This window comes from Pezoporus wallicus, unplaced genomic scaffold (assembly GCF_028554395.1).
Source record: "Pezoporus wallicus isolate ANWC-B61680 ecotype Strahan unplaced genomic scaffold, APGP_CSIRO_Pwel_v1 contig_5879, whole genome shotgun sequence".
Classification (NCBI taxonomy): domain Eukaryota; kingdom Metazoa; phylum Chordata; class Aves; order Psittaciformes; family Psittacidae; genus Pezoporus; species Pezoporus wallicus.
In genome coordinates this window covers 1,053,290-1,078,734 of record NW_026637549.1, presented here as the reverse complement: position 1 = coordinate 1,078,734, position 25,445 = coordinate 1,053,290, and the positions used below count along the sequence as shown (strand labels likewise).

At 40.2% G+C, this 25,445-nt stretch overlaps 1 protein-coding gene across 3 annotated transcripts in view; it reads right to left on the bottom strand.

Annotated features, from left to right (window-relative positions):
- Nucleotides 1-25,424, bottom strand: part of BZW2 (basic leucine zipper and W2 domains 2) — a 58,209-nt gene extending 32,785 nt beyond the window's left edge. The window contains exons 1-2 of one of the 3 annotated variants that reach the window (XM_057406193.1): nt 25,406-25,424; nt 4,476-4,540 (exon numbers count right to left, since the gene is read on the bottom strand). In XM_057406193.1, coding sequence (XP_057262176.1) covers nt 4,476-4,533 — 58 coding nt within the window. In that variant the 5' untranslated portion in view covers nt 4,534-4,540; nt 25,406-25,424. Of the gene's footprint in view, nt 1-4,475; nt 4,541-25,173; nt 25,300-25,405 lie in introns of those variants that run through there. The other 2 variants (XM_057406195.1, XM_057406194.1) reach the window with 2 other exon arrangements.
- Between the last annotated feature and the right edge of the window lie 21 nt (nt 25,425-25,445).

Sequence of the window (25,445 nt, the reverse complement as noted above, 5' to 3'; positions counted from 1 at the left end):
TGGACTGCAAATGACTTCTTCCCAGGCTTTTACTTCACCCCAGACCTTGGGGCTCTCAGCTGTGTTACCTTGACTTTGGGCTGTGATGAAGATCTGGAGTCTGCTGTTTGAGAAACTCTCATATCTGCAGGGCATGCCCATGGCGGACAAACGAGACGAGATCAAGTGGGGAAACTGAAGAACATGCCTTTGATCTGGGAAAACACCTACAGAGAAGCATACTACTACAATCCTGTATGAGCTATCAGATTGGTTTCTAAATACACTGTTGGAGCTCTCTTCCAACTTGAAGTACTAAAACAACCCTAAACAAGCAACAAAGCAACCAACCCACAAACAAGCCAGCCTTTTAATTTAGTACTTCAGTACGTGTACTTCAGGCAGTTTTGTCTGTGTGCAAGAAACCCAGCTCCACCCATAAACAAGTCTCTAAGCACAATGATTCTCTTTCGAGTTACCAAATAAGTATTTTAAGGTTAAAAAAAAAAAAAAGTCATTAACCAGTAAGAAGACAGAGTTCTGTCTTAACAGAGGAGTTAAAAAAAAAAATCCTATTTTTCTTTTTCAAATCTATTTTTAATAAAAATTTAAGATGTTTGCATCTAAACTGGAAGGTGCTATATGCTTGGTATCCTGGGTAAACAGTGATCAGTGCTATTTCTTAGCTATTTTAAATCGATTCTTCTCCTGCCCTAGAAGTCCTCCTCCCCTCTGGAGTACCCTACTATTTTCTTGTCTATCACAACCTAAAAATTCACACAGGAAGAGGAGGTGAACTCATCGCATGAAAAATTATTTATAAGTTTATTGAAACATTTTCCTACCAAGCTCATGTACTGAAGAGGAAATATGCTGATGTAGTACAACAGGGTGATTAAGAAGCCATCATCAAGAAGGGGTGACAGTGCGTTGAGCTGTCAAGTACGCAATTACTAAACAAGCACAATTTCAATCACGGGCTAGCAGAGGCAGGTGTAGCTTGCAGATGTGATGCATACAATATCCAATGCAGCACGGCTATACGGAGCTTCTCATTTTCATCACATTCCCAGAACATTTCCTGTCCTCTGCTCTATGAAAATCACATTTATACCCCTATTCTTAGCCTCTCAATAGGAGGCCCACAAGTGCATTTCTGTAGAAGAAAAATGAGATGCAGTTTGGCCCCTCTTCTGACTTCATGTTAACACAAAGGTATTGACTTTTTACTAGATGATTTTCTCCCTGAAAGTAATATGCATTGTTTTGCTTAGCTTCTTCTTATGCTGCCATTTACCTTTTTGTCCTATTTTTTAACAGATATTAACCCTATGTTATCTGTACCATGGGAACAAACTTGGGTCACAGGTAATGCCTGCCAACTTACTTTAAACAATACACACTGTTAATGCTTCAGAAAGCTTTTTGGCCTAGGGATTTGTCAACTGTCTGGATATATAGAAATTTTCTTTACTACCTACTGGCATTTTCACTACTCCTATTTCTTCCTCTTCCATTTCAGAACACACACAGCCATCAGTCTGCATGCATGTGGTTCGATACAACCCACTCCTCACATAACTACACCATAAGCACAAATACTGGCCAGATGCCATTTACTTCAACCCTCACCAAAAAGAAGCAGTATTCAACAGGTACAGAGATTTTACTAAGAACTGCTTAGCTGCCCAGATTGCCACAAACCTCATATGGAACTGTGAGATGCCTCCTTTCCCTTGGAAAGTTCTTCCCTTTACAACATAACTTCCTTTCCTTCAAGTCTTTTTAAAGTGATTTTAATGGCTGTCACTATGTTCTATTGTTTGAGGTTTTACACCTCTTACTAGGTCAAACAATAGAACTGGAAGGAGCGGGATTTACAAGCTCCCTAGAATCACAGAATGGTTTGGGTTGGTAGGGACCCTGGGTTGGAAGATCATCTGCTTCCAACCCCCCTGCCCATGGATTTCATAGTCCTATCTCAAAAATATTTCAGACATTAAGCACAGTTTCAAACTTTAAAGAAAAAAAAATCTTCTTTGTTTTTAGCTCTCTGAAAGCTCAGAAATTGTTCACATTCAGAGATTAACTGTAGGTAGCTGACCAGTGCTAACAGTCCATATGGACATCTGTTAGATGCCTGACTGCCATGTCACACCTCACTGTCTCCTCCAAAGGCAGTGCTCCTGGGAGCTGCAGAGCAGAAGTTATCATGGGACACAAGTCACACACCTTCTGCCTGTTACACACAACAGAATAGCCTCTGACTGAAATGCCGTGGTCAAACCACAGCCACTGCACTGTGTCCTGCCTGAGGGAAATTTCACGACTCCCTGATCTACTGAAAGTCAGCATAAAAACCCCCTAATAAAGTCCAAGATATAACAGCCTTGACACTTCAAAGATACAGAAAGTATATACAAACAGAAGGGAATAAATATGCTAGAAAGACATTTCTTTTCCTCAAGCCCCCTCCCTCTAGAAAGAAAACAGGTATCTACAATTTTCTAAGCAGGATCCTCAAATGTTAAGGAAACCAGTATCCCATCATATTTGAAGAAGAGGTATTATGCTTCAGGAACATGAGGAAGTGTCTGCATGCTAAAATTTATATAGTAAAGCCATTTAATATTCCAATCCCATTTAAGCAGTCTTTCAAACCTTCCCCCCCCCCAAAAAAAAACAAACAAACACTCCACTTAATCTTCCAGACCTCCCACCAGTCTTTTCCTTCTTTTATGTAGTTAATGAGTTAGCTAGTGTCACTTCCAATCACTGTAACAGAAATTCAAGAGAGAGACAGAATTACAAGTAAAATCTATTTATACCAATTATTACTTGCATTTAATAGAAGTCAAAGACTAAATCTGTATTAGGACCCATTGTACCAAACACAGTGCAAATTCTGGACTGAAGAGAAAGCTGTTATGAGAGACAACATTTCCTAAGACAATTATATCAAATAACATATGTACCATAACTGACTTAGTGATTGATAGACTGGATCAATCCAGCAGTATCCATATCTGACTGCTTTTAATAGTTGATCTAACTGAGGTATTTCTACAGGGATTGTTAATTCCACTCCTCTAGCTACATCTGTGCTTCTGCTAGTTAATGCCGTGTACAGCTCCTACTTCATGATGTTCTGGACCATGCCGATAGAACATTAATCCCACTATTACTGGAGCATCATGACATTTAGCCATAAACAATATAGACTTATTTTTTCAATTAGTTATACCTACAAACATTTTATGTGCATCACAGTAAGGACATTTTCCATTTGAGAGGCCGCACCAGTTGAACTGAAGATGTGTGCAAAGGAGGAAAGACAAGAGAAAGCTGGCACTGCTTTTTAACATCGCTGAAATCAAACTGTTTCTGCAGTTTTCATCCAAGCTTTGTGATCATTCTAGACCTTAAGACACTCACTCAGCTCTTCAGACTTATGTCAGAATTTGTCATTTTCTGAGAACTCCTCTTGTTTCTCTCATTCACACTAAGAGAATGTTGTTATTCACATTTTTTGTCAAAAGATGTTAAGGCTAAGTGTTAGATTTGATCAGAAACAGGAAAGTCAAGATGGAAAAAAGTCTGTTACATGACAGACAGGAACCCCACCTTTGTGTGCTACTGCAACAGCAAAAAAATCTAAGCCTCTTTTCATGGACTTTTCCCTCCCCCAAAAAAATTTATTACATCTGTTTTTACTCTCTGCCTCAAAGTGCTGGGCATTAACCTCAGACAAATGAACTCCAAGTACAGTGTGAGCAAGCAGGTTAAGATGACACTCACTGTACAAAATACCTGGATGATCAGTATAATTAGTACCTCTTCGTTTTCTTTAAAAATTGATCCAATATTGTACATAAAGAGAGTTATGGTCATTTTTACAGAAAACTGGTATCACAATGAGAAAAATGAGACTTATGCAATGATAACTGCTTTAACAACAAGAAACCAAACTACCCTAACAGTAAATCCAGTATTTGTGAAACAGGAGCTTTCTAATCTCTATTGTTACAGAAAGCAGGGCCAATCTCTTGGGGAAGGAAGGTGGGAGAATTCATTTTTAGATGCGAAAGGTTCATTTAGAGAGATTGTGCTGATTTGGCAAAAAAGTCGGACAATTTTCCTTTCATAACCTTTAAATAAAAGTTCCTATTTTGCTTTCTTAGTTAAAAATGACATTTTAAGAAACATTTGAAAAACATCTAGTAAGTTTTCTTCCTTGTATGCGAATATTAGAATCTAATTTTTTAACTGAGGTTTAGAGAAGACTTAATGAATACAAATTTTACAGGAACTCCTAAAATATATAGCAAAAATACTAGAATTCATAGAGCTTAGTTAAAAACATCATCTGCACTCTTAGCATGGCTGAAGAAGAGGAAAACGTTAATCCTATTGAACTTTCAGTTATTCCACCTGCCCTGTTTCTAATAATTTTAACAAAGAGGAAAATGAAATAAAACAATGTAACAATAACCTACCCCTCTTCCTAGTTTTGAACCGCTGGCCTGTTAGCACCGGCTTCTGATTCTTATTCATAAAATTTCTGGAGGAAAAAAAAAAGGAAAGAAAAAGCTTTTACTATGGCATTTACAGACAAGGCAAAATAAACATTCAGTGTAGCAAAATCCTGACATGCAAAAGGGATATAAAGTTCTTAATGTATACTCAAAGAATATAAGCATTATCTAAAAGATGAAGAGCAGTATAACCCAAGAATAACTGACAAGATGCTTCTCTCAAAGCCTTTTTCTTCGCATCCCTATAAAAAAAACCCTGAAGGTTCAAACCCAAGCAGGAAGGTGACAGAGCTTCTGCCCTTACTGCTGGGGCAAGAGTTCAGCAGCATTGCCCATACAGCTCATGGGGATGCTCGGGGGCACAAAAGCCACCAGGACTGGGAACCATCCTGGGATGGCTCAGCAGGGCACATGGTGATGTTCACCAGACAGATGGATTCCCAGGGCTACATTCCATCCTGCTAAAGACATGACTGTGGTCTAACCACAAATACAATGTTTTAACCATCAAATAGTGCTCAAATGTTTCTGCCAAGCATCACTATATTTTAGTAACTTATAGTTCATAGAAACATTGTAAAAATGAGAAAAGATAACCAAATACCTCCCCTCAACTCAGTGTATAAATACACAGTTAAGGACCTACAGAGCATATCATACAACAACAGTAAAAAATATTTGGTTTATAATACTTCAAAACTTCACAGCAAATCTCAATATTCAATGTTTAAAAAAATTGGGAAGTAATCATATATTAATGCCATTTTATATAAAGAAAACAAAACTATTTTTCAGCTTTGGATATAATTCATTTAATCACATGAGACGCAGATTGCACAATGAGCAGCTACACTGACAGCTGCATGCAAACAGCAGTGAATGCAAGGATGCTTTGCAGCATATGGTAATCATCACGGGTCATCCCCTGTCCTGCCAACGGCAATTGCCAGCACTGAGACTTATAAGCCACCTATTCCACACGTCATTAGGTCACTGCAATGTATGATTTGCTCATCCAGAATTAAGCTTTACTGGGCAAGAACCGTTGTCCTTCGGGCATGCTCTTCTAATAACTTTAGTTTTACAAAAACTTGTATTATTTCTATTTCGGCAGTGTGGACTCTGCAGATCTAGTTTAAAAGTACACACATTTACCAACACTTCTTCCTACCATGAATGAAAAGAAACTCAAGCTCCATGGCTAGAAAGATGCGATTAATCACACATTGCTATCCAAGTATACTCCCTCTAGCCCTGACAGTTCATTTAACAACTCTGTTAATAATGCTCCAGCTATGCAATACGTTCCCTTTCACCAGACTACCTCTTCCAGTCACAGCATCACTAGCTGGCCACTTCTGCAGCATTTCAAACATTTCACTTGGCAAACCACTGCTTCCTAGTCTATGTCTACCATTTATCCACAGTCAAAAACTGCCCACATGCACCTGAAATAGCCAGTAAAGTTCAGAGTGAAGACTGGTTTTGCTTCCTACAAGTCATAAAACCAGAGATCAATAAGCAGTTAAAGAGAGAGGCTCCCATTCATCACCAAGATTTAAAGCTACAATTTTAACAGACTGAGGAGCATTTTGGAATGACTGCAACACTGGAAAAACTATTTGCACATCTGCAAAGAGTTTAAAATGTCAAATCAGTCATATTACAGGATTCCTTAAAGTGCTGTAGGATCCAAACCTGCCTTCACAGCAGAGCTTGAAAGCCTTTTTCCCCTACTTAGCCGTCTCTGTGGTAGAGGAACAGGAGATGCTTTATAAGTTGATTGATACCTGACCTTCAACCAAGCCATACTGGTAGTTTTCCAGCTGCTGTCAAAGATATAAATGCATATGCTAAATTTCTAGCACACTTCTCTTTTCCTTTGAAGCAGTGTCCTTTTAAACTGTGAGAAGAGCTGCTCGCACCTGAAGCTTGACTACTGGATTTTAAAACTACTCCCTGTGAATATAAATTATGTCCTTTTAGACAGCTGGGAATGAAATTTTCTTTTAAAAAGCAGTTAAAGAAAGACTCGCCACTTGTGGCAGATTTAATGGTGAAGGGTTCAGTGCAATAGAAAAGACTCTTGAATAGTTAATTACTAGGAACACAGGATATGCCTTCTTCTATATTTAGCTTTAAATGCAGTGCAGTCTAAACTGCTGGAGTGATGGTTAGGCTTTATAATGCACTCCCGTAAGTACTGGCCCAGGGAGAGCATAAGCTGGGCTTAAACCATGTCAGCCCTTTCAAGAAACTCCTGCATAAGCCTGAGCAAAACCAATCCAGTGATCTATACGACAGCCCAGGATGTATCTACACTACAAGTGACACCAGCTACTGCAAATAAGATTGTGAAGCATTGCTGTCACCACAGCAGGTGCTGGATGATAGCTGAAAATTTACAAAAGTGAATGCGATGCTTTTACTCCAGAACACACCAACAACAGCACAACAGTGATGGCTGAAGGCTGTAAATTCAGAGTGGCAGCATATAAACTGACACAGTATGCTTGATTGCACTGCTGTGCAACCTGCCTCTCAGGTGTGATGCAGCTATAAAGCCTTGAAATCATAAAGGACCTTAAACTATTACATGTATTCTCCATTTTGAAAGGCACAGGATCTAGGCAGGTCAAAGCCCAAGGCAAATTTTAAAATACCAGCTAGAGAAGTCATAATGGCTTAAAAGAAATAAAGATCTTAAGGATGGATATGGGTAGAAAGGAAATAGCCTCAAAAAGAAAACCCAAACCACCAGTCAAACTTGAATCTTGCAGCCCAGCATCCTCCAGGATTCGTAAGAACTGCCAAGCAGGAAAGAGAGAATGAGATGTGGAAGTGATAGCTCCTTATCACACTCCTTTCACAGACTCACTCTTCTACAGAAGATGGGAGAGGCTCAGCAACAGATGCTTTACTCTTGATTCTCCATTTAAGATCGAGAAAACCTCTTGCAGAAAACTCGTGTGTTCAAATTCCAGTACACCCACATACTTTATAAGCAGGTAAGTCAGAAGCTGGGCAGACTGAAGCCGGACATGTCAGAGAACAGTACATAACCTGGCACCACACTCCAGAATGGGGTTATTTTCTACACCAACCTCAAAACATCTAAGCCTGCTGCTAACTAACTTGCAGCTACAGCATTCATCAGAAAAATTAAAAGATGAATGACTTAAAACATTTTGCCAAATTCCACTCCCACTCTTGTTAACAGGCTTCAATAAAACAGATTCATACTTCAAAAATACTCGGGCTGTTGGTTTGGTAAATTCTCCTGGAACTGCTTGAAGTCCACAAGTTCAGCTTTCCCCTACAGCTGCTTCTCATTTACATGCTAAAGGTCCTAAGCAGGTAAAATAAAACTGAGGGACATCTACAGTTCTAGATATCTATATAGCAGCTTCTGTAATCGATCACCCCTTCTCACCCAATTAATAAAAACTGTAACAGAATTAACCAATAAATACAGCCTTAATTAATACAATTAGTTTATAAAAAAAAGCAACAGATAAAGTTTTATTTCAGGGCTTCACCAAGTTTGAACTTGCTTATTAACAAGTTAGAAAACCACAGTATTTTATCCATACCACAAAGAAATTCTTAGGATGATTAACACCTAAATTATTTAAAGTCTTGATAAATCTGAAGTTCCTACCAAGCTAAAATACTGAAAACATTTCTTCTTGGAAATGTATCGCTCAAATTGAAAAATAAAATACTGAAACCCTTTAGTCAAACCAATACTGTTGTTCTAAGCATCATTTTAACACTTCTTTTAACTGAAATCTCAGAATCATCTGAGATTCTTCAAACATTAACATGCTCATGATGAATTCAAGAACAGTTGCCTCACAGCAGCGAAACTCGGCTGTCCTAGTTATAGAGTCAGAGAAATCCATGCCAGACAATATAAAAAAGAACAACCATTTAATAAAACTCCCTACCAAGATTTTTGGCTGTATGTATACAGGGCACTGTAACAATGGTGAGGGAGCCCCCGGGGGCAAGAGGTGAGCCATTGGGAGGGCTCCAGCAGCATGATTCCATAGGATGCTGCTACTGCTGCTGTGGGGATGGCTTTTGATTGACAGGGTGCTGGAGAGAGCTGCCAAAACACCACCAACACAGCACCACCAGCCTTCACAGGAACAGATGCTTGGCAGGCATGACTTCCATCTCCTTCCCTTGCTCAGACATCATGTAAGACAGGAGTATTCATCCCAGAGTCAAATAAAATAAAAGCATAGAAAGGCAGAGTTTCTATGAAGGAAAAACCTCAATCCACATATCAAAGTAGATCTCTTCCCCACCCACCCCACCCCCCACCCCCCCCAAGAAGTTGACTATCCAAGGACATTAAAAGGCTTTATTGAGTCTTTTTCATCCAGCAATGTTACTAGGTATTTTCATCCTCTCACTGCTGCAGTTCCAGACTTTGGATGAAAACATAAAGAGGGTTTTCCTCTTCTTTCAGCAGGAAGCGAAGGAATTATGTTAAAAGCAAACTACCAAACTCGAGCATCATGGAGGAAAAGCTGCCCTAGCGCTTTTGCTGGAGAGGAAACACGTCAGCACAGAGCCAGCAGCTGCTTCTCCTCCCCGGGAAAGCAGCAGGCAGCTAGATTATGAGCTAACAAAACCTGTAAGTGGAAAAATCATAAATCATTGCCCGTACAGAGGAACTGAGCGATGTAGAGGGATGACAGGACAGAGCAGATGCAAGGCAGCCGCTGGTTCTTGCCAAATCCTCGTCAGGCTTCCCACTTTCTAACTGGACATTGAGTCCCTGCAGACACTCTCACAGCTCCTCTTTTCTGCAGGCACTGCCCAACAGCCTGGTGCAGTGATCATGATGCACATCAGTCATGCAGTCTGCACAGCTGCTGCAGCATTCACCGACATGACAGCTATGAAGTGTTTTTTGCTTTAACACAGGTTATGTAGCCCTGTAAGACTAAGAAATCCACCTCAGCTGCCAACACTTCCCAAGTCTGGTCAGTGCGAAGAAAAAGTGCTTTATTTATATACCTGAGGCAGGACAATGGCTAGCCTGCAATGTGAAGCGCAGTGGTGACACTCCCTATTCCCTTCTAAAGCTTACTTTGATACTGTTGAAAAATAAGGAAATAAGAAGCTTTATTTTGCTACTGCTCAGGATCCCACATGCTGAAAAAGGGACCAGAGAGGCACTAAGAAGCCACCTCTCCTCTAAAGGGACCAGAGAGGCACTAAGAAGCCATCTCTCCTCTCTCCCTTATTGCACATCTGGGGAGCTGGCAAGACCAAATCCTGACAGTGCAACACCATGGATTTTCTTCACACAAGTTGACTTGTGCTATTTCACCACCATTTCCCAACTCTTGCCTTCTGCTCCAACAACACAGGGTTTGGTTTTGGTTTTGTTTTTTTAAAGAAGTGATTAATAATGTGGAGGTCTGTAACTTCAGCCATGGTACAAATCAGCAGGAAGGGCAGTACCAGCAGCTAGAAGGTTTGCTATTTTGCCCATAGAGGCCAACAGCAGTGTTATGTTTATGAAACCTTTGTCTCAAAGTTGCAATTCATTCCAAACGGTACAGAGAGAGCCAGGCTTTTGCCACATTAAAATCCCTTCACTGATTTTATTGCACAAATGACCTTAATGGCAACTTGCAGTGACTAAGCAGTCACGTAACAATGTACAGGGTAAATATAATCAACTTTATGCTTTACTATTTACATGACAAAAAGGATACTGCTAATCCACATGTTTACTGCTGAAAAATACACCTTCTGTTATGGATTAATTTTGCTTATGACATTACAGTACATGAAGCAACTAGATACCAACCTTTGATTTCATACTTGGAAGCATGCCCTTGTCACCAGGTGGCTATCATGTGTAGTACCTTAAGAGAGTGTCGTAGTTGGTTTTCGACATACGCTGAACACCCTGTCTTTCCCAAAAGAGCTTCTGGAGCTCCTAAGGCACTTAATCTCCCTCCCTCCACTCATCCCTCAATTTCCTTTTTAATCACAGGACAGTGTTTCTCCACAATAAAGTGTCCACTCCAACAAAGTACTTGTCCTTTATTAGTATGCCTAGTGGGAGAGAGAAATGAGATGAAACAAGTGGAATTGGTCTCATCCTGCAGCAAGTACAAACAAATACCAAAAGAGACTGAAGCTTACCACACATTACATAAAAAAATAAAACTATGTACAATTCTCCATGCAGTTCTCCAACTGGGCATAGAACCCATGAGTAGTTATCCAGATGAGAAATAAGTAATCCCAGAAAAAACAAGAAGACTTAACTCTCCAAAATTCGCATCATAAATCTCATCACTTAACTGCTCAACTGGGATGCACAGGAAGATGTTTCTTGAAAAGAAGTCAAAAAAAACCCACTGCCAAAAATTAATGTACAATCACACACACTGTATTAAGAGATCCAGTTCACTGCATGTGTTTAAGGAGAGTGAGTGTTTCTCAGGTCAGCAACCAAGACTTTCTACAGAAGCAGCTCAACCAAATAACAAAGTAAAAGCAAGACAAACACCTCCCATGACCGAAGCACTCCAGATGCACTTTACAAGGTCAAGAGAACTGTAAATCAAATCATGGAGGCAATGGAGTTTTCTGTCTCATAATCAGCAACCATATGAAAAATGCATCAGTCATGGCACAGTCAGTGGAAAAAAAAAAAAAGGAATATTAAATTATACACTTGGGTTGAGGGGTTGAGACATACAAAGTTATCTTTCAGTAATAGGGTTTCTTTCAGCAACTAAGAGGAGGAATTAGATATAATTCTTCAAGGACAAGGTATTAGTAGGAACTTTTCTCTGCCTGTCGAGAGCTCTCTTAGGCTGCTGTGCTCCTCTCACTGGAGTACCCCAAGACAATGGAGATGGTGTATTGCTACAGATCAGTTTGTACCCAATTAACATTTATTTTAAGGTAATGGCTAGTCATACAACTCCAAGGTTGCATGCCTTTCCAGCAGGAAAACCTCTTTAGAAAAAGAAGAGGATAAAAAGGATCAGCAGAAGTCAGGGTCAGGTGAAGTCAGAAAACAAGCAGAAGATGGTACTCTTCCAAAGCTAATGATGTTTTGTTCTTATATAAGACACCACTTTCAATGGACTGTGCAGATGTCAGAATAGGATTAGAAGAAAATGTGTTAAAAAGATACCAGAGAGGTTTCAATCCTAGCAAGATGTCTGTCAGACACAAGACAACACAACAGCTCAGTAATGAAGGCCAGGGCAGGGAGAGCAGCCTTCTCGAGTAGTATCATTCCTCTGTTCAAGTCCACCCTGTTTCTCTTTTTTTAAAGTACCAGCCCCCTGAAAGTTTTTACAGTGTTGACCCTACTCATACAATTCAAATATCACAACAGTAAAATCAGATGATGTGTTGCTTTCATTTTTATTGCTACTTTAAGGCTCTAAGCAGCAGCAAACACACTGATCATGATCACCAGTGCCTCCAGGACACAGTGCTGTAGCATTTGAAAACCCATCAATTGCCTTCAGAATTACAAAGCTTAAAAATAAAGAAATACAAAGTGTGCATTCCCCAGAAAGCAATGCCTTCCAGTTCCTAACAGTTTATTATTTCATGAACTAAATACAGTAATTGGAGGAGGGATGTATTAATAGCCAGCACCTCCTACACACTTGCAAGCAGTGCAGGCTTTGGCTTTAAGAAATGACAACTGCTGTAAGCAGTAGAGCAAGTTTTACCTTAGAATTCCCTAATTATTTCTTCAAAGCATGTTCAAGGGAAAGGCGTTTACCAACTTAACAAGTGGCTTTTTATATGCAGGACAATGAATCAGCTTCCAGATACCTGAATTCCGATTATTTCTGGCTAAAAAGAGATGGCACAAAGAGAGCCAGCAGTGGAAACATACAATGCTTTGCAATAGTGTCAACTATTCTAAACATACCAGCTAACACCGATTATGCTGTTAGCAGCATTCACTTGGACAGAAAAGGAGTCCATTACTGACTTGTATCATTCTGCATTCCAAAAGCAGTCTCATGTTCCCTGCAGCTGCTTCCTCCTCCTCAAGAGTGGGTTGAACATTTTGACAGAACACACCAGGTTTGGTAAACAAATTCCTGGAGCGAGGAATAAAAGTAGACAACACTCAGATTGCTTCAACCTGCAAACAGTTTTTTTTGAGGCAGTGATGGACACAATTCCTCTCAGACCAAGCCAAATTAGTTCTATGGCAATAGATACTGATTCATATCCACAAATTTGGCATTGAAAAAAACCAAAACCTAAAACCCACTGAAGAGCGTATGGCGTGGGGTACCTACATGATCAACTATGATCCTAGGTGAATCAGAAAAATAGCTATCACAGACTGAACATGCAGAGAAGGGTCACATTCTTGCTCTCCTACCCACAGCTTGGCAGCACACTCAGCCTTACTTCAGAAAGGCATTTCTCCACCTCTGTGCAGAAGCCTGAGAGCTCTTAGAGGAATTCATGGAAGAGTCTACCAAGGGCTATTAAACACATGGATGATACAACCTTATAATCTGAAATTTGCTGCACATTTGCCAAGCATGAAAGAAATGTAGCACTCCCATCTATCTATATTTTTATACCACTACATCCCCTCCTTTTTACACCTACCTAACTCTACAGGCTGCTTTCAGACACCAGAGTCTGTACTAAAGGCCAGTTTCTCCCAGTAAGTCAAGCTTCGGTATGAGGTCAGGTAACTTAGAGGAATCATGTACCCAACAAAGCTCTTTTTCACTCTGTACTTCAAATAAGGCTGTCCCTTAAATCCACAAATGCACAAGACAAGTACTAATCCCCCATGACATCATACTCACTTGGGAGTACTACAACAGCTGGGTGGCAAATTCAGTAAGGCCAGGTGAGAAGTAAGCAAAAAACCCAAGAGGACTGACCTGGGTCAGCATGTTATATTACTAATTTTGTACAAGGGCTTTAAGGTGAGGGCAAACATTCAAACTAGCTGTCATCAGTGATAAAAACAAAAAGCTTTAAGGCAATCTGTACAGAATATTGTGATTCAACCCATGTATTTCTTCCCAGTGACTGGGGATGCCCAACATCATGATGGTGAGTATGTTGCAGAGACTGGCAATACGAATCACATTGGCACTGAGACCGAACTGTGTATGCAATTGTTTTACTTTGTTACGTGCTACTTACATTTGTATTGTGTTTTCATTATATTTTGTATCACTCTGCCAAACCAGAAATCCCATGTAACATCAACTACCTTCAGCTAAGGTAATTAGATATTAAACATCACACCCTCCACAGAATATCTAAAAGAAGCTAGTCAGAGAGTATTGGACTCAAACACTATTCACACATCAGAATAAACTGGGAGATCAGTCTCTGGTAACTAAAAAACTCAAATGCTAAGCAGTCACATACGGCAAATTTTCCTCTATTTTAATATATCATGCACAGTCAGTCACAGAAAGTGCTCAAACCACCACATCCTCACCCAGTTTCAACAGTCCAGCTCCCCTTTACTTCAGCCTCTTCCATGCTGTATCTGGACATAAACAACATTAAATGCAACACTTACCTGAAAACATAAATGCGCAAAAGCAAGAATATGTCTTTGTTGGTAATCCAAATTCAGGAGACTTTGAAGTCCATGAAACTAACCCACAGAATTCACAGTCTATCTATAAATGCAGCACTGCAAGCAATGGCTATTATGAATGCTATAAACGCATCTTGATAGTTTTGCTCCTCAAAAAGATAAACAATTTTGAGAGTGATTGCAATCAGATGAAAACGCCATTCTCAAAAATACATTTATATATAAACAGATGGCCAGAATCTCAGAATTAAGAAACATTGCCATGAAAAGAAGTCAAATAAAAAGCAATATAAATCACCCTAGCTAGAAAAAAATAATTAGCCTTCACTAAAATATAAAAAAAAATAAGCCTTCACTAATTTTTATCTATTTTGGGGCATTAACATCATGTGCTAACAGCATAATCACATTACAAATAGCTAATCAAAGCTATTGAGAGACATCTGTTTCACCCACATGTAGACCAGAGCAGGTATCCAATGTTTTACCCTACTCCAACACAGAGCCAGCAAACCCCACCTGTGGGCAGTACCATTTACACTGCAGCAGCTCCTCAAGTGCTTCATGACCACACACTGGAAATGGCAGCAAGACAGCTGTCAGTCAGCTCAGTTCAATGCAAAACCTGACAGTTTAATTGGTACTATTGGTTGTGAGGAGCACTACCTAATTCACTGCTGATCATTTTAGGAGGGAATTGACTAAGACAAAACCTGTATCATCCACTTTTCTTGACAAGCAGCCAAATGTCAGAATCCAAAAATGGGGTGCATTTAACCTAACATTAAAAACGAATAACAACAGACACCTAAGTCTGACCCTGTGATCCTTGCTTCTTTCCACTATCAAAGGAGAAATGCAAACATTTCCAGAAAACAGCTTATCTAAAATATTCTGCTTGCCCATCTTAGCCTGAGACCTTAAGGGAGACTCTTGTGAGCAGCTTCACAGCTTCAGCTTTAGACACTTCTTAGATATTTGAACTAGATCAAACTTCCTCCATCAGTTTCAGCCACATAAATTCACATCTGCAGATTGAACTATAGATTTTCACACAGATTGCCAGTGATACATAAAAACATCTCAGGCAGAGGCAAGAATTACACACCCAAAATTAACACTAGGACAATTACTAATGGTGTATTACTCAGTTCTATAGTTAACTCAGTAGGCCTGCTTGTTTATCTTTCTGAAATGATTCACAGAATTTCCACTATTGGCTGAGAAGTTTCAAAATCCAGTGTACCACAAACATGCTGAGAGAATAGGCTCAGTGTCAGACCACAACCACCCACCCACACCCAACCCAGTTTCTGAAGCCAAGCATAACTGCAGGAGTTATGGATTTCTAACTGGAAGAAGTTTAATATAATTTTAAATGGGCACAAAACATCACTGCAGCAGCCAGCCTTCCTTTGGCAGAAAAAGCACACATCCGCTTTGTAGGTGTTTAGGCTGTATCAATGTCAGCTCAATACAATATCTGACATTATTAATATGGAAATCTATTTTCTTGTTTACAGCATCATTGTCATACACTGGAAAGATCAGTATCAGCAACCTCCTTCTACAGATAACCTAAAAAATGTTCAACAGGATGTGTATCTGTAGGTGCATGCACATATGTACATACAAGGGAGTAAGAATGACAATAAAGTTACATTAGATTTCTACAACCCACTTCTTATGAGGATGCAAGATATGAAGAATTTTAAAGATTTCCTAATGAGACAGCTAAAGAAAGAATTATGAGTTGTTTTGGGGTTTTTTTTTGGACTGAGAAAAAACGATGACAGGCTTGGCAGGTTTCTCTGAGGACATCAGAAAGCCATGCCAGTTAACCTAGGGCTCTTCAATGTGGATCCAGAAAAGGATTCTACAAAATGCATTAACTTTCAGTGAAAAGGGGTATGTACCTTTTAGTGCTACACCTCCTGTCCTTTTGAAAGAAACAGAAACTCTTCAATAGCCAAAAGACTGTCAACAGCTACTGCATCTATCACACAACGAAGAAAAAAAAAAAAAAAAAGAATTATTTCAAATTTTAAGAAGTGAACTGATGCCAAATCCCAAAATATATGTCTGTTGAGTCATGAATACAGCCAAACTCACATTCAATGAACCGACTGTTAAAGCCCATGCAGACCGATGCACTTGTATCTCACCTCCATGTTTCTCTGCCTAGTTTGCTACGCCCTGTAGAGCTCAAGAACTAGAAAACCTGGCATGTGTTCTTTGCTAATGGAAGATAAAAGGCAAAGGTAGCAGAGGTGCCAGCATTGGTTTTTTTTTTAAATCTACAATAAAAGAAAGCAGAAATTCAACATGACTCTCAATCAGAGGCTTTGCAAAAGGTGGTATTTTACCCCTATCCTTGACAATGCTGCAAAAACAGCTGATATTTCAGATTATGTTGGTACTAATCTTTATTTATCAGTTAATTATTGAGAGCACCAATTAAAATCAACTCTTCAGTAATCCAATAACCTCGTTATTAACAGTAACTGAGTCATTTATACTGGGATTACAATAAAAAAGTAACAGGGATGTTAAAAACAATAAATAGGGAACACCTAAGTCCAGACTATGACAACAGTGCCCTTTTCCCCAACACTGACATCTTGCTCTCCCTTGGCTTCAAAAGATTTTTGTGTTACCTCCTCATACTGTAACACTGCTTTTACAGCGCTGATACCTACTAGATCAACTTGAAAAGGTCAACAACTGTTTAAACTGACAAGACAAAGGAAAATGGAGAAAGAATCAGGTCTTCCTGTACCCAGGAAACAAAACCAACTCAGAGTGAGCATTAAGCTATTAAACTGATCCAAGTATCAAACAGGCTACCCATGAAATGCTTTGGCTTGACATATTTGGCCTCAGGGAGCTCTGGACCACAACTTAGAGCTGAAAGTTCAAGCATTGCACAACTTCACAGGAGAGACCTGACAGTCTGACACCTTGATGATTTAGCAGTGTAGGTCACTAAACAACCAGTCGGTCCACTATCGTGATGAAGGATCTTGAAGGCTCAGCAATGCAAACAACTTGACATACCAACAGCAGGGCATACTGGGAGGAAGACACTTTTCAGCATAAACCAATAAACATTTTAACAGGAATAAAACTATTGAAAATAAAAAGCCCCTTCCTTGGCTCCTTTGGAAAAGTAAATGATGAGTATACTTCTGTTTCTCTAATTCAAGGAAAAGTCTTCAAATAAAGCTCCATAAAACAAGATAGCCAAAGTCAAGATCTGGCAAAAGACCTCATCTACATACTTGAGCACAGGAAGAGCAGGCGTTGGGAAGGAAGTCAAGACAGATGTGCAGGACAATGAATCTCAAAGGCAGAGCCAACCCTGGGGACACGCTGATTGAGGCCTCTTTTTGCCACAAAATGTTGGAAGAAAAACACCTAGGACAGACTATGGGATTCGACAGCTCAATATTGGGCTTCCATAGCACTGGCTGATGGTTTGGGGATCCTTAGGTCTGAGTCACAGGAAATATTGCATAAAGATAATATAGTCAAAGCAGACCTAAGAGACTTAACAGCACAGGTTTCAGGAGCAACCTTTGGGAGGTGCAGAGTCCTAGACAAAACTAGCAACAAGACTCTAACCAAACTCATATCCATTCTGGCACATATAGAGAAGGTTGTAGATTGAAAAGAAACTCACTATCCCCTCTTCTTTCTAAAGGCTTCACTTCACCTTGAGTATTTAAAAAAAATAACATACTTTGGTTTTCTAATTTTCTATCACCTGAGGCATGAAATGGCACTGAAAATAAATAACAAGTCCTGTATCTGCTAATGCTCAGTAACATGCTCCTAAGATTTCGCCCCATGCCTTATCAGAAGAAAAATGACTAATGTGTAACTTCAACATATTGAATGAATTTTCCCTCTTAAAAACACTACTAGAGAAGTAGAGGATTTTATTTATGAAAACAAAACCTAAAAGGAAAGGATCATTTAAGCCTGCAAATTACAAACTGTTGAACTGCTTAAACTCCTTTTTTTTGCATTAAAACACCCCACATTTAAGGAAAATACATGAAATTGGTTATTACAATGAAGTATAACCCCAAAAGCCATATTCAATTGTTCTGCCTAAAGTAGCTGAGGAGTTGTAGAAGGGTGTAACTCACCGGGATTCAACACATCACAGGAGATACTTACTTTATGTGTCCCTGACATACCTCCCTGCCCAGACTGTGTCTAACATTTTCCTTGCCTGACCTGTCTGTCCTCAGTTCTAATCCTCACCAGAAGTAATCCATCCTTCTCACAGGCTGACTAAAAGCAATAATCTTTATCCACTAACATGAGTCTGCAATAATTGCAAGCAACTGTTGTACAAAACTTCTCTGACCTAAGAACAATTCAGATTTTGCAGAGCAAATACTTGGCACAGGACTCCAAAACATGCCTTTATACCAAGTACTCAATGAATTTTAAAATCCCTGCAGAAAACTATAGTTTCTGTACTAGGAAGAAAAAATAATTTCTCATTTCAAAAGTGCTTAGATGAAGAGCAACTAGCAGCTTTTATAGACAAAGTCCTTTTACAGTAGGAATTACTACCGATTCACTGCCTAGAAATATTTGCCTGACTTGCAGAAATTTAAAACCCAAAATACGTAACAAAAGAGTAATGTATGGCCATGTGAGGAAGATTTATTTACTACATTAAAATGTACTTGGTGATAAAAGCGTATCTAAAGATGGAGTGGGAACAAGACTGAACAGGAAAAACTCTTAACTGCATGTATCAGCCATTACCCAGGTTTCAGTTTCTGTACCAACTCATGACCAGCTAACCTCTCAACTACTTTACCTACAGAGCAGTAACCAAGCACCTCCTAGTCCTAGTCCTGCAATCTGATCTACATGAGCAGCGACTTGCACCTACCCAACGTCATCACAAAATTGATTCAATCAGAAGGTTTCTGAGCAATGTTACAAATACATGATTTGCCTTCGCTGTGCTTGCACTATACAATCACACTTTACAGAAAGCCAAAGCTGTTAAACTCTGAAACTCAAGTGTTTTGTTCTGCTCTCAGCTTTACAGCATGTAAGAATCTTAAGAAGCACTATGTTGCCATAAATATGGCCACCACATCACTTTACGCATCCCTTTGGTCACTGGACTCTCTCTTTATTTTGCCCTTTATTTTGGAATAGCTTTTATTTTGACTTTTGCAGTCTCTTACAAAATCTACAGCTAGATTTAAGAAGTATAGTACAGCAACTTCAAAGCAGTTTTCAGGCATGGCAGGGTACTATTGCAATCCACGACCGCTCTCTAGGAAGAAGCAATGTTTTTTTCTGTCAATTTTCTTCTCACTCACCAGCATTACCTCTGCATGATCTTAAGTATTTTAGTTATCTTTGAACAGATAATTACCATTTTAAATTACCATGCATGAACTGCTCCAATTGAGGTGATCAATCTTGTTTAATCAACAATGGATCATATGGAAAAAGAAACAGAATCAGAAATCAAATCCAAGCACCGTTTAATAGGTAACCATGGCAGTTCACAGGCGAAATTTATTGCACATAAGATATCAGAATGAACTTATTTTATCTGTAGGCTCAGGCAGTAAGACAGGTACAGGTGATAGACTATTGCCTTGTGTGCAATACAAACATAAGAATTCTCGAATTTGAAAAGGAGGAATGAGGACAGAAAATAAGAAGACGACTTAAAGATGATGTCGCTTAAAGCAGTCTGAAGTTAATAGCACATACCCTTCTTCCTCTGTCCTAGACAATCACCTTAAGCCTGCAAACAGGTACATGGATTTGAGAGTGACTGTAAACAATTTAAATAAACTTGTCTTGGCTTAAAAAAATAGATATGTTTAAATCAAGTGCCTCCACCACTCTTCACCAGAAAAAAAGTTTGTCATTAACTGCTGCTGAGACCTCCAGGGTCTTTATTTTTCCCAGTATTGCAGTAATGATTCCTCCAAAGGTGGATCATGTTCTATACATGCTATAAAGCTTTTCAATGTCTCTCTACACAGAGGTATCTTTCTGTTGCAGCTTTATGTAATTTTATTTACTTTACATTTCTGAAGTACTGAATTTATTTTAGCAACAGCTGTCTGAAAAGCCATTGCAGATCAACTCTTGCAAAAGCCATGCTACTGCCTGACTGGGTCATTGCCACCACTTGCAAAGCTTAAGTGGAAAAAACATGCAAAGGTGCTCAGCCAGACCTCTGACTCATACTGCTCTGCAGTCGCTAAACACATCTCAGTCCTTGATCAGCCAAAAAGCTGCTTGTATGCCAGTTCTTCCATTACACTCAGAACAAAATCGTAGTACCTACCTAAATGGAATTGACATGCACGAAACAAGTTATTTAAAGCTTGGATTTCTCTTAATCAAAAAGAATCATATGTAAAGCAAAAAAGATGTATTCTCTGAGAAAGTTGTTCATACTAGAACCATCTAGAACAAAAAAGAGAATATGAATGCAACCTGCAAAGGAGCAATTTATTTTCTTTTCCTGAGCTACAGATCCAATGTTGAGCATATAAATGGAGCAAGGGGTACACATACCTGCTTTTAACCAGGTAGTACAAGTACATATTCATCTAAGGAATGCACATTGCCCTCACCATCACAATACCTGAATGCCTTGAAATTGCTTCTTTGCACCATTAACCCCATTATCTATGGGAAGGTTATGTGGGTTGCCCTTGCATAAGTAGCAGTTAAAGATATACACAGAAATAAAAGCATATACTAAAAAATACACTTTGCGGCCTGTAAAAGTAAACTTTTGAGCAGTTTCTGCTAAAGAAACCTCTACAGATGGCTGCTATGATGGCTATATTCTAGATGAAGAAATGCCAAAACTGGCTGCGCTCAGTCAGATTAGGTCTAGGAGCAACCACCAACATTTGTGTTAAATCTGACTGCATAAACCTTCAAGTCCCAAACTGGTACTTTCACACTGCTCTGTCCTATATTTCCTACTGGAGAGTGCTGCTCACCTCAACCCTGCTTACTCAATAGTCTGGACCTGGCAACCTTTTGGAGGATACTTTGGTGTCCTTCTGTCCCATATGCTTCACGTCAGGGTTCAAAAGCAGACGAAGTGAGCATAGGACTCATCCTGACAGATTTTGGACATAGCCTAAGTCAAATGCTGGGATTTGCTCCTAAATTCAAAAGCCTAACTTTCTGCAAGGTACCACTGGGAACTGGTAGTACATGGAAATCTCCGTCCCTGTCTCAGATGAATGCCTGGGCTATAGGAATACCTTGTCATTCCAAGGTATACCTGTTGTGTTCAAACATGCATTGTGCTCACCAGTAATTTGCTGCTTTCAGTTACTCTTTTGCAGTCTTTTTATAATCTACTTTCTGGTAAAAAACAAGACTTAACAACATTGACAGATCATATCAAAGATCCAGTGGCTGTCCCAAGATCCAAAACCAGATGAAACCTAAAAAAAACCCACCACTTACAATAAAATAAAAATACTTAATGAAGTCAGAGTTATGCAAAGCCATAGGGAGAAAAGCAACCTACCCACAGACAAGTGTCGGTGAGATCTGTGAGTAAAAAACAAAAGATGTTTCTAGCAATAAAAAACCCTTGAACATTTATGAACTTGAATTGATCTAATGAATAATCCTTAGATACTCCTCACTTAGGACAAGATTTAACTATAAGGATTGGAGATAGCAGGACCAAAACCCAGTGGAGATCTGTCTGGAAGGCTCAGCTTCACGTGAAGGAGATTTCCTAAAGCCCAGGCCTTGAAGAGGACAGAATCATTTTACAAAAATGCACTTCAGAACCATGTGAAATGGCTTTCATATAGGAAAGACAAAGTAGACCTAAGACTTCAGCTTAATAAAAAAGAGAGTGGTAGGGGATAAACCAGGTCGGTCAAGGCCTGATGCACATCAAGGATGATCAGGGAACAATTCTGCATTGTCTCCCAAAGCAGGAACTGGGGACTGAGGGATCAAATAAAACTATAAAGTAGCAGGTTCAAAAAGAAATAAAGAGAGGTTTATTTTTCAAGCAGCTGTGAAAGTTATAATCAGAGGATGCTGCAGACACTAAATTTACTTAAATTCAAAAACCCCACTGCAGGCTATCAAATACAAAGGTAAACACAAAGGTATCACTCTTAGCTGAAGAAGTCGTTACCTATGAACCAGTAAAATGGGAGCTAGAAGAATAACTCTTAGGAATAACAGGACTTGTTTTAACTATTCTTTTCCCTAGATAAAACTTAGTGGGTCAGACCAAGTTTATGATCCTGCCAAGCTGAGGCACAGAAAGAAGCTACAGGATCTTTGACCTGTGCTACCACTGGGAGAGCAACATAATACATAGCCTTAATTCAAGTAAGCCTCCAAGACATAAGCAAGGTTTTCACATTACTTTCTCTCCAAGTCATTTGACAGAAACCAGCTTGAAAACAGTGAAAACAGTTCAGCATCTCCTTTTCCTCTCTCCCATGTCCAAAGACTGAGAGTTTCATAGTGTACTCTACAAGGCATAAGGTAGTCTCCTCTCACCTAGGCTTGAGCCAAGAAAAAGCTTATTGTTTTGCACATTCACCAAAAGTGAGTGTTACTCAATTAAGGAAATCCTTGTTATTTTATTGCACGAGGTGTTTAGGATCACCTACACATTGATTACAACAGTCATCATAAATTCCCACAAGCACACCTCCAAACACAGGAAAAAATGCCATCACTGGTACCTGCTTTCAGATGCATCACCGGATGAGGAAATAAGGACTTTTTGTTATGTAATACTTATGATTTGAAATCGAAATAGTATACTGAGTTGCACTGAGGTTAACAGTTCCTTCTCCCACTGTAACACCCACAATTTAAATTATTAATTACCATACAGTAATACCCACAACTTAAATATGTGAAACAAAGAGATACAGTAGATAAAATAAAGTGCATTAAGAGGCAAGACACAAAGGTACAGAACGTACATTTTCATGTTCCCTGCCCTGACACAGGCTCCTTACGCCACCTTAGAAAAATCATTCGCTGCCTCCATGCTTCAAATTCCATACATAAAATGGGGGGAATGTCACTTCATTACCTCATCACGATCTCGCAAGAATAAAGCCAAGACTATTAAGTGTCTCATACTATGGGACTGAAGGTAACACAGAAGCCTCCCATAGGTAAGAGTATGAAACATTATTAACTAGCATTAAAGTATGTTATTACCTCTGCACTCCTGCAGCCTTAGTAACCAAATGAGCTGCAGTGAGGCTGCCAAGGAAAAGCTGTGTTTGCCTGTTCACTCTGTGAACTAAGGTGCAATGACAGTACTGACATTTTCACATGAAAAAAAAAGAATATAATAAGCATACTTCTGTACACTGACTGCCTGACAGTTTTGGGGTTTTTTAGTGTGAAAAGAAGCTTGCAAGCTCTTATTATTTAATAGTGCCACAGAGATTATCAGCATACTATAACATCACAAAACTTGTTCACAGCAGGTAAAATTCACAGCCTGCAGTGAACCAACAAAAGACCACTTAAACCCTAATTTCTGCCTTCATAGTTGAGCCAGCAACAGACTTCTTTTAGCACTACACAGGGATATCTTTCTGGACCAGAATATAAAAGGCACTTTTGTCTTGATAGCATTTCCTCAAGACATTTCTGGTTTCCCACAGGAAAAAAAATACCAAGGGAATCTGTTATAATCTGAAGTCCAAAGCAACTTGTTGATTCAAGTAAAACTAGACGATGATACACCCCTGTATTTCTGTGATTTTTTTTTTTTAATCAGAAAAACATACACAATTTGGCTCGTCTGTTAAATTAAAATCGTACCACATTTTGGTTTTGTACCCAAGTAGTTACAAAGATACACTAGATTCAGAGACCACACTTCTACGAACCAGGAAGCAAACAGGACTTTACCATTCCTGAAAGTCAGTCAAGCAACCAACAAACGTGAAAATAGAGAACAAGATTAGTATTTGAGAGAGGTTCCATGTAAGTAGCCACGAGATGACCTGTAAGTACTAAGGAAAGAAAAAAAGCAGCCTGCTGATACAGCTATGCCTTCAAAAATTAGTTACAGGGGAAAAAAAACAGATTCTTAAAAGAAAGGATATAACAACTAAACAAAAAAAAAAAACACCCAAAAATCAACAAACCCAACCCACATATTGAAGAATAGAACAAAGGAGGGTAAAAAGTCAGCATCGAGTACTAGGGTTCTGCTTTTCTCTCTCATACAAACGCACGCTGAAACCAGGGATGTTAACCCTCGGTCTCTGTCCTTTGCCGCGTATCTGCAAGCTCTTCCCTGTGCCTACCGAGATGCAGCCGGAGGAGTGGAAAGTTGGATCTGTAACAAAGATCATTTTTCCACCGGCAGTTTAATTTTAGAAAGGCGCTAACAAAAGGCACCGCTCCGAACACCCCAAACGCGTTACTTCCCTTCCCAAGTCAACGAAGCCAGCTTCCTTTCGGAGGCACGATGCCACGACACAACCACGGCTTTATTCGGCTTCTTCAGCCGAACCAAGACCTTTCCCTACCTAGAAAAAATGAATCCCACAAACCGAAGCCATAAGCAAGCAATACAGCAGACGCCGTGGAAGGAAGGAGGACGGACAGACCGACAGCCGAGTACCATGGCAAGGCTGCTGCGGGGACCATCGCACCGCCGCCTCCCCCCCGCGTCCGCAGACCCAGTGCCCCCGGCCCGGGACTCTCGGGGCTCACAGCGGACTCCCCGCGCCCACCTAAGGCGAAGGACGCTTGACCCCACGCAGGGGCCCGGCAGCCGAGGCCGGCCGGGGCGCGCAAACCCACACGGGCTTCCCCAGCGGGCACCCGGTCACTGCCGCCATGGCCGCCGCGCACAGGCCCCGCTCCTCGCCCGCCCGGAGCTGCCCCGCCGCAGCCCACGGACATCACCGGCCCGGGCGGCGCTGCCGCGGGGCTGAGGCACTGCTCCCGCCCAGCAGCGGCCGCGCTCTCCCCAGCCCGGCCGTGAGCTAGGGCCGCCCGCCGCACCTATCGGGTGGTTGCGCGGTCCGGGGAGCGGAGGGCAGTCCCGACAGCGGCGGCAGCAGCGGCAGAAGACAATGGAGGAGTGAAGGACAGACACATTGACACACGCGCGCCGCTGCGGCCGCCCCCTCCGCCCGGCCGCACCACTGCCGGCACCTCTCCGAGGGGGTAGAAAGTAGGAGCCGCAGGAAAGCTAGAAGGAAGGAAAAAATAAATGCACATCCTGTTTCTTAACCTCAAAACAAGGACCAAAAAAGAAACAAGCTTCTTCTCGC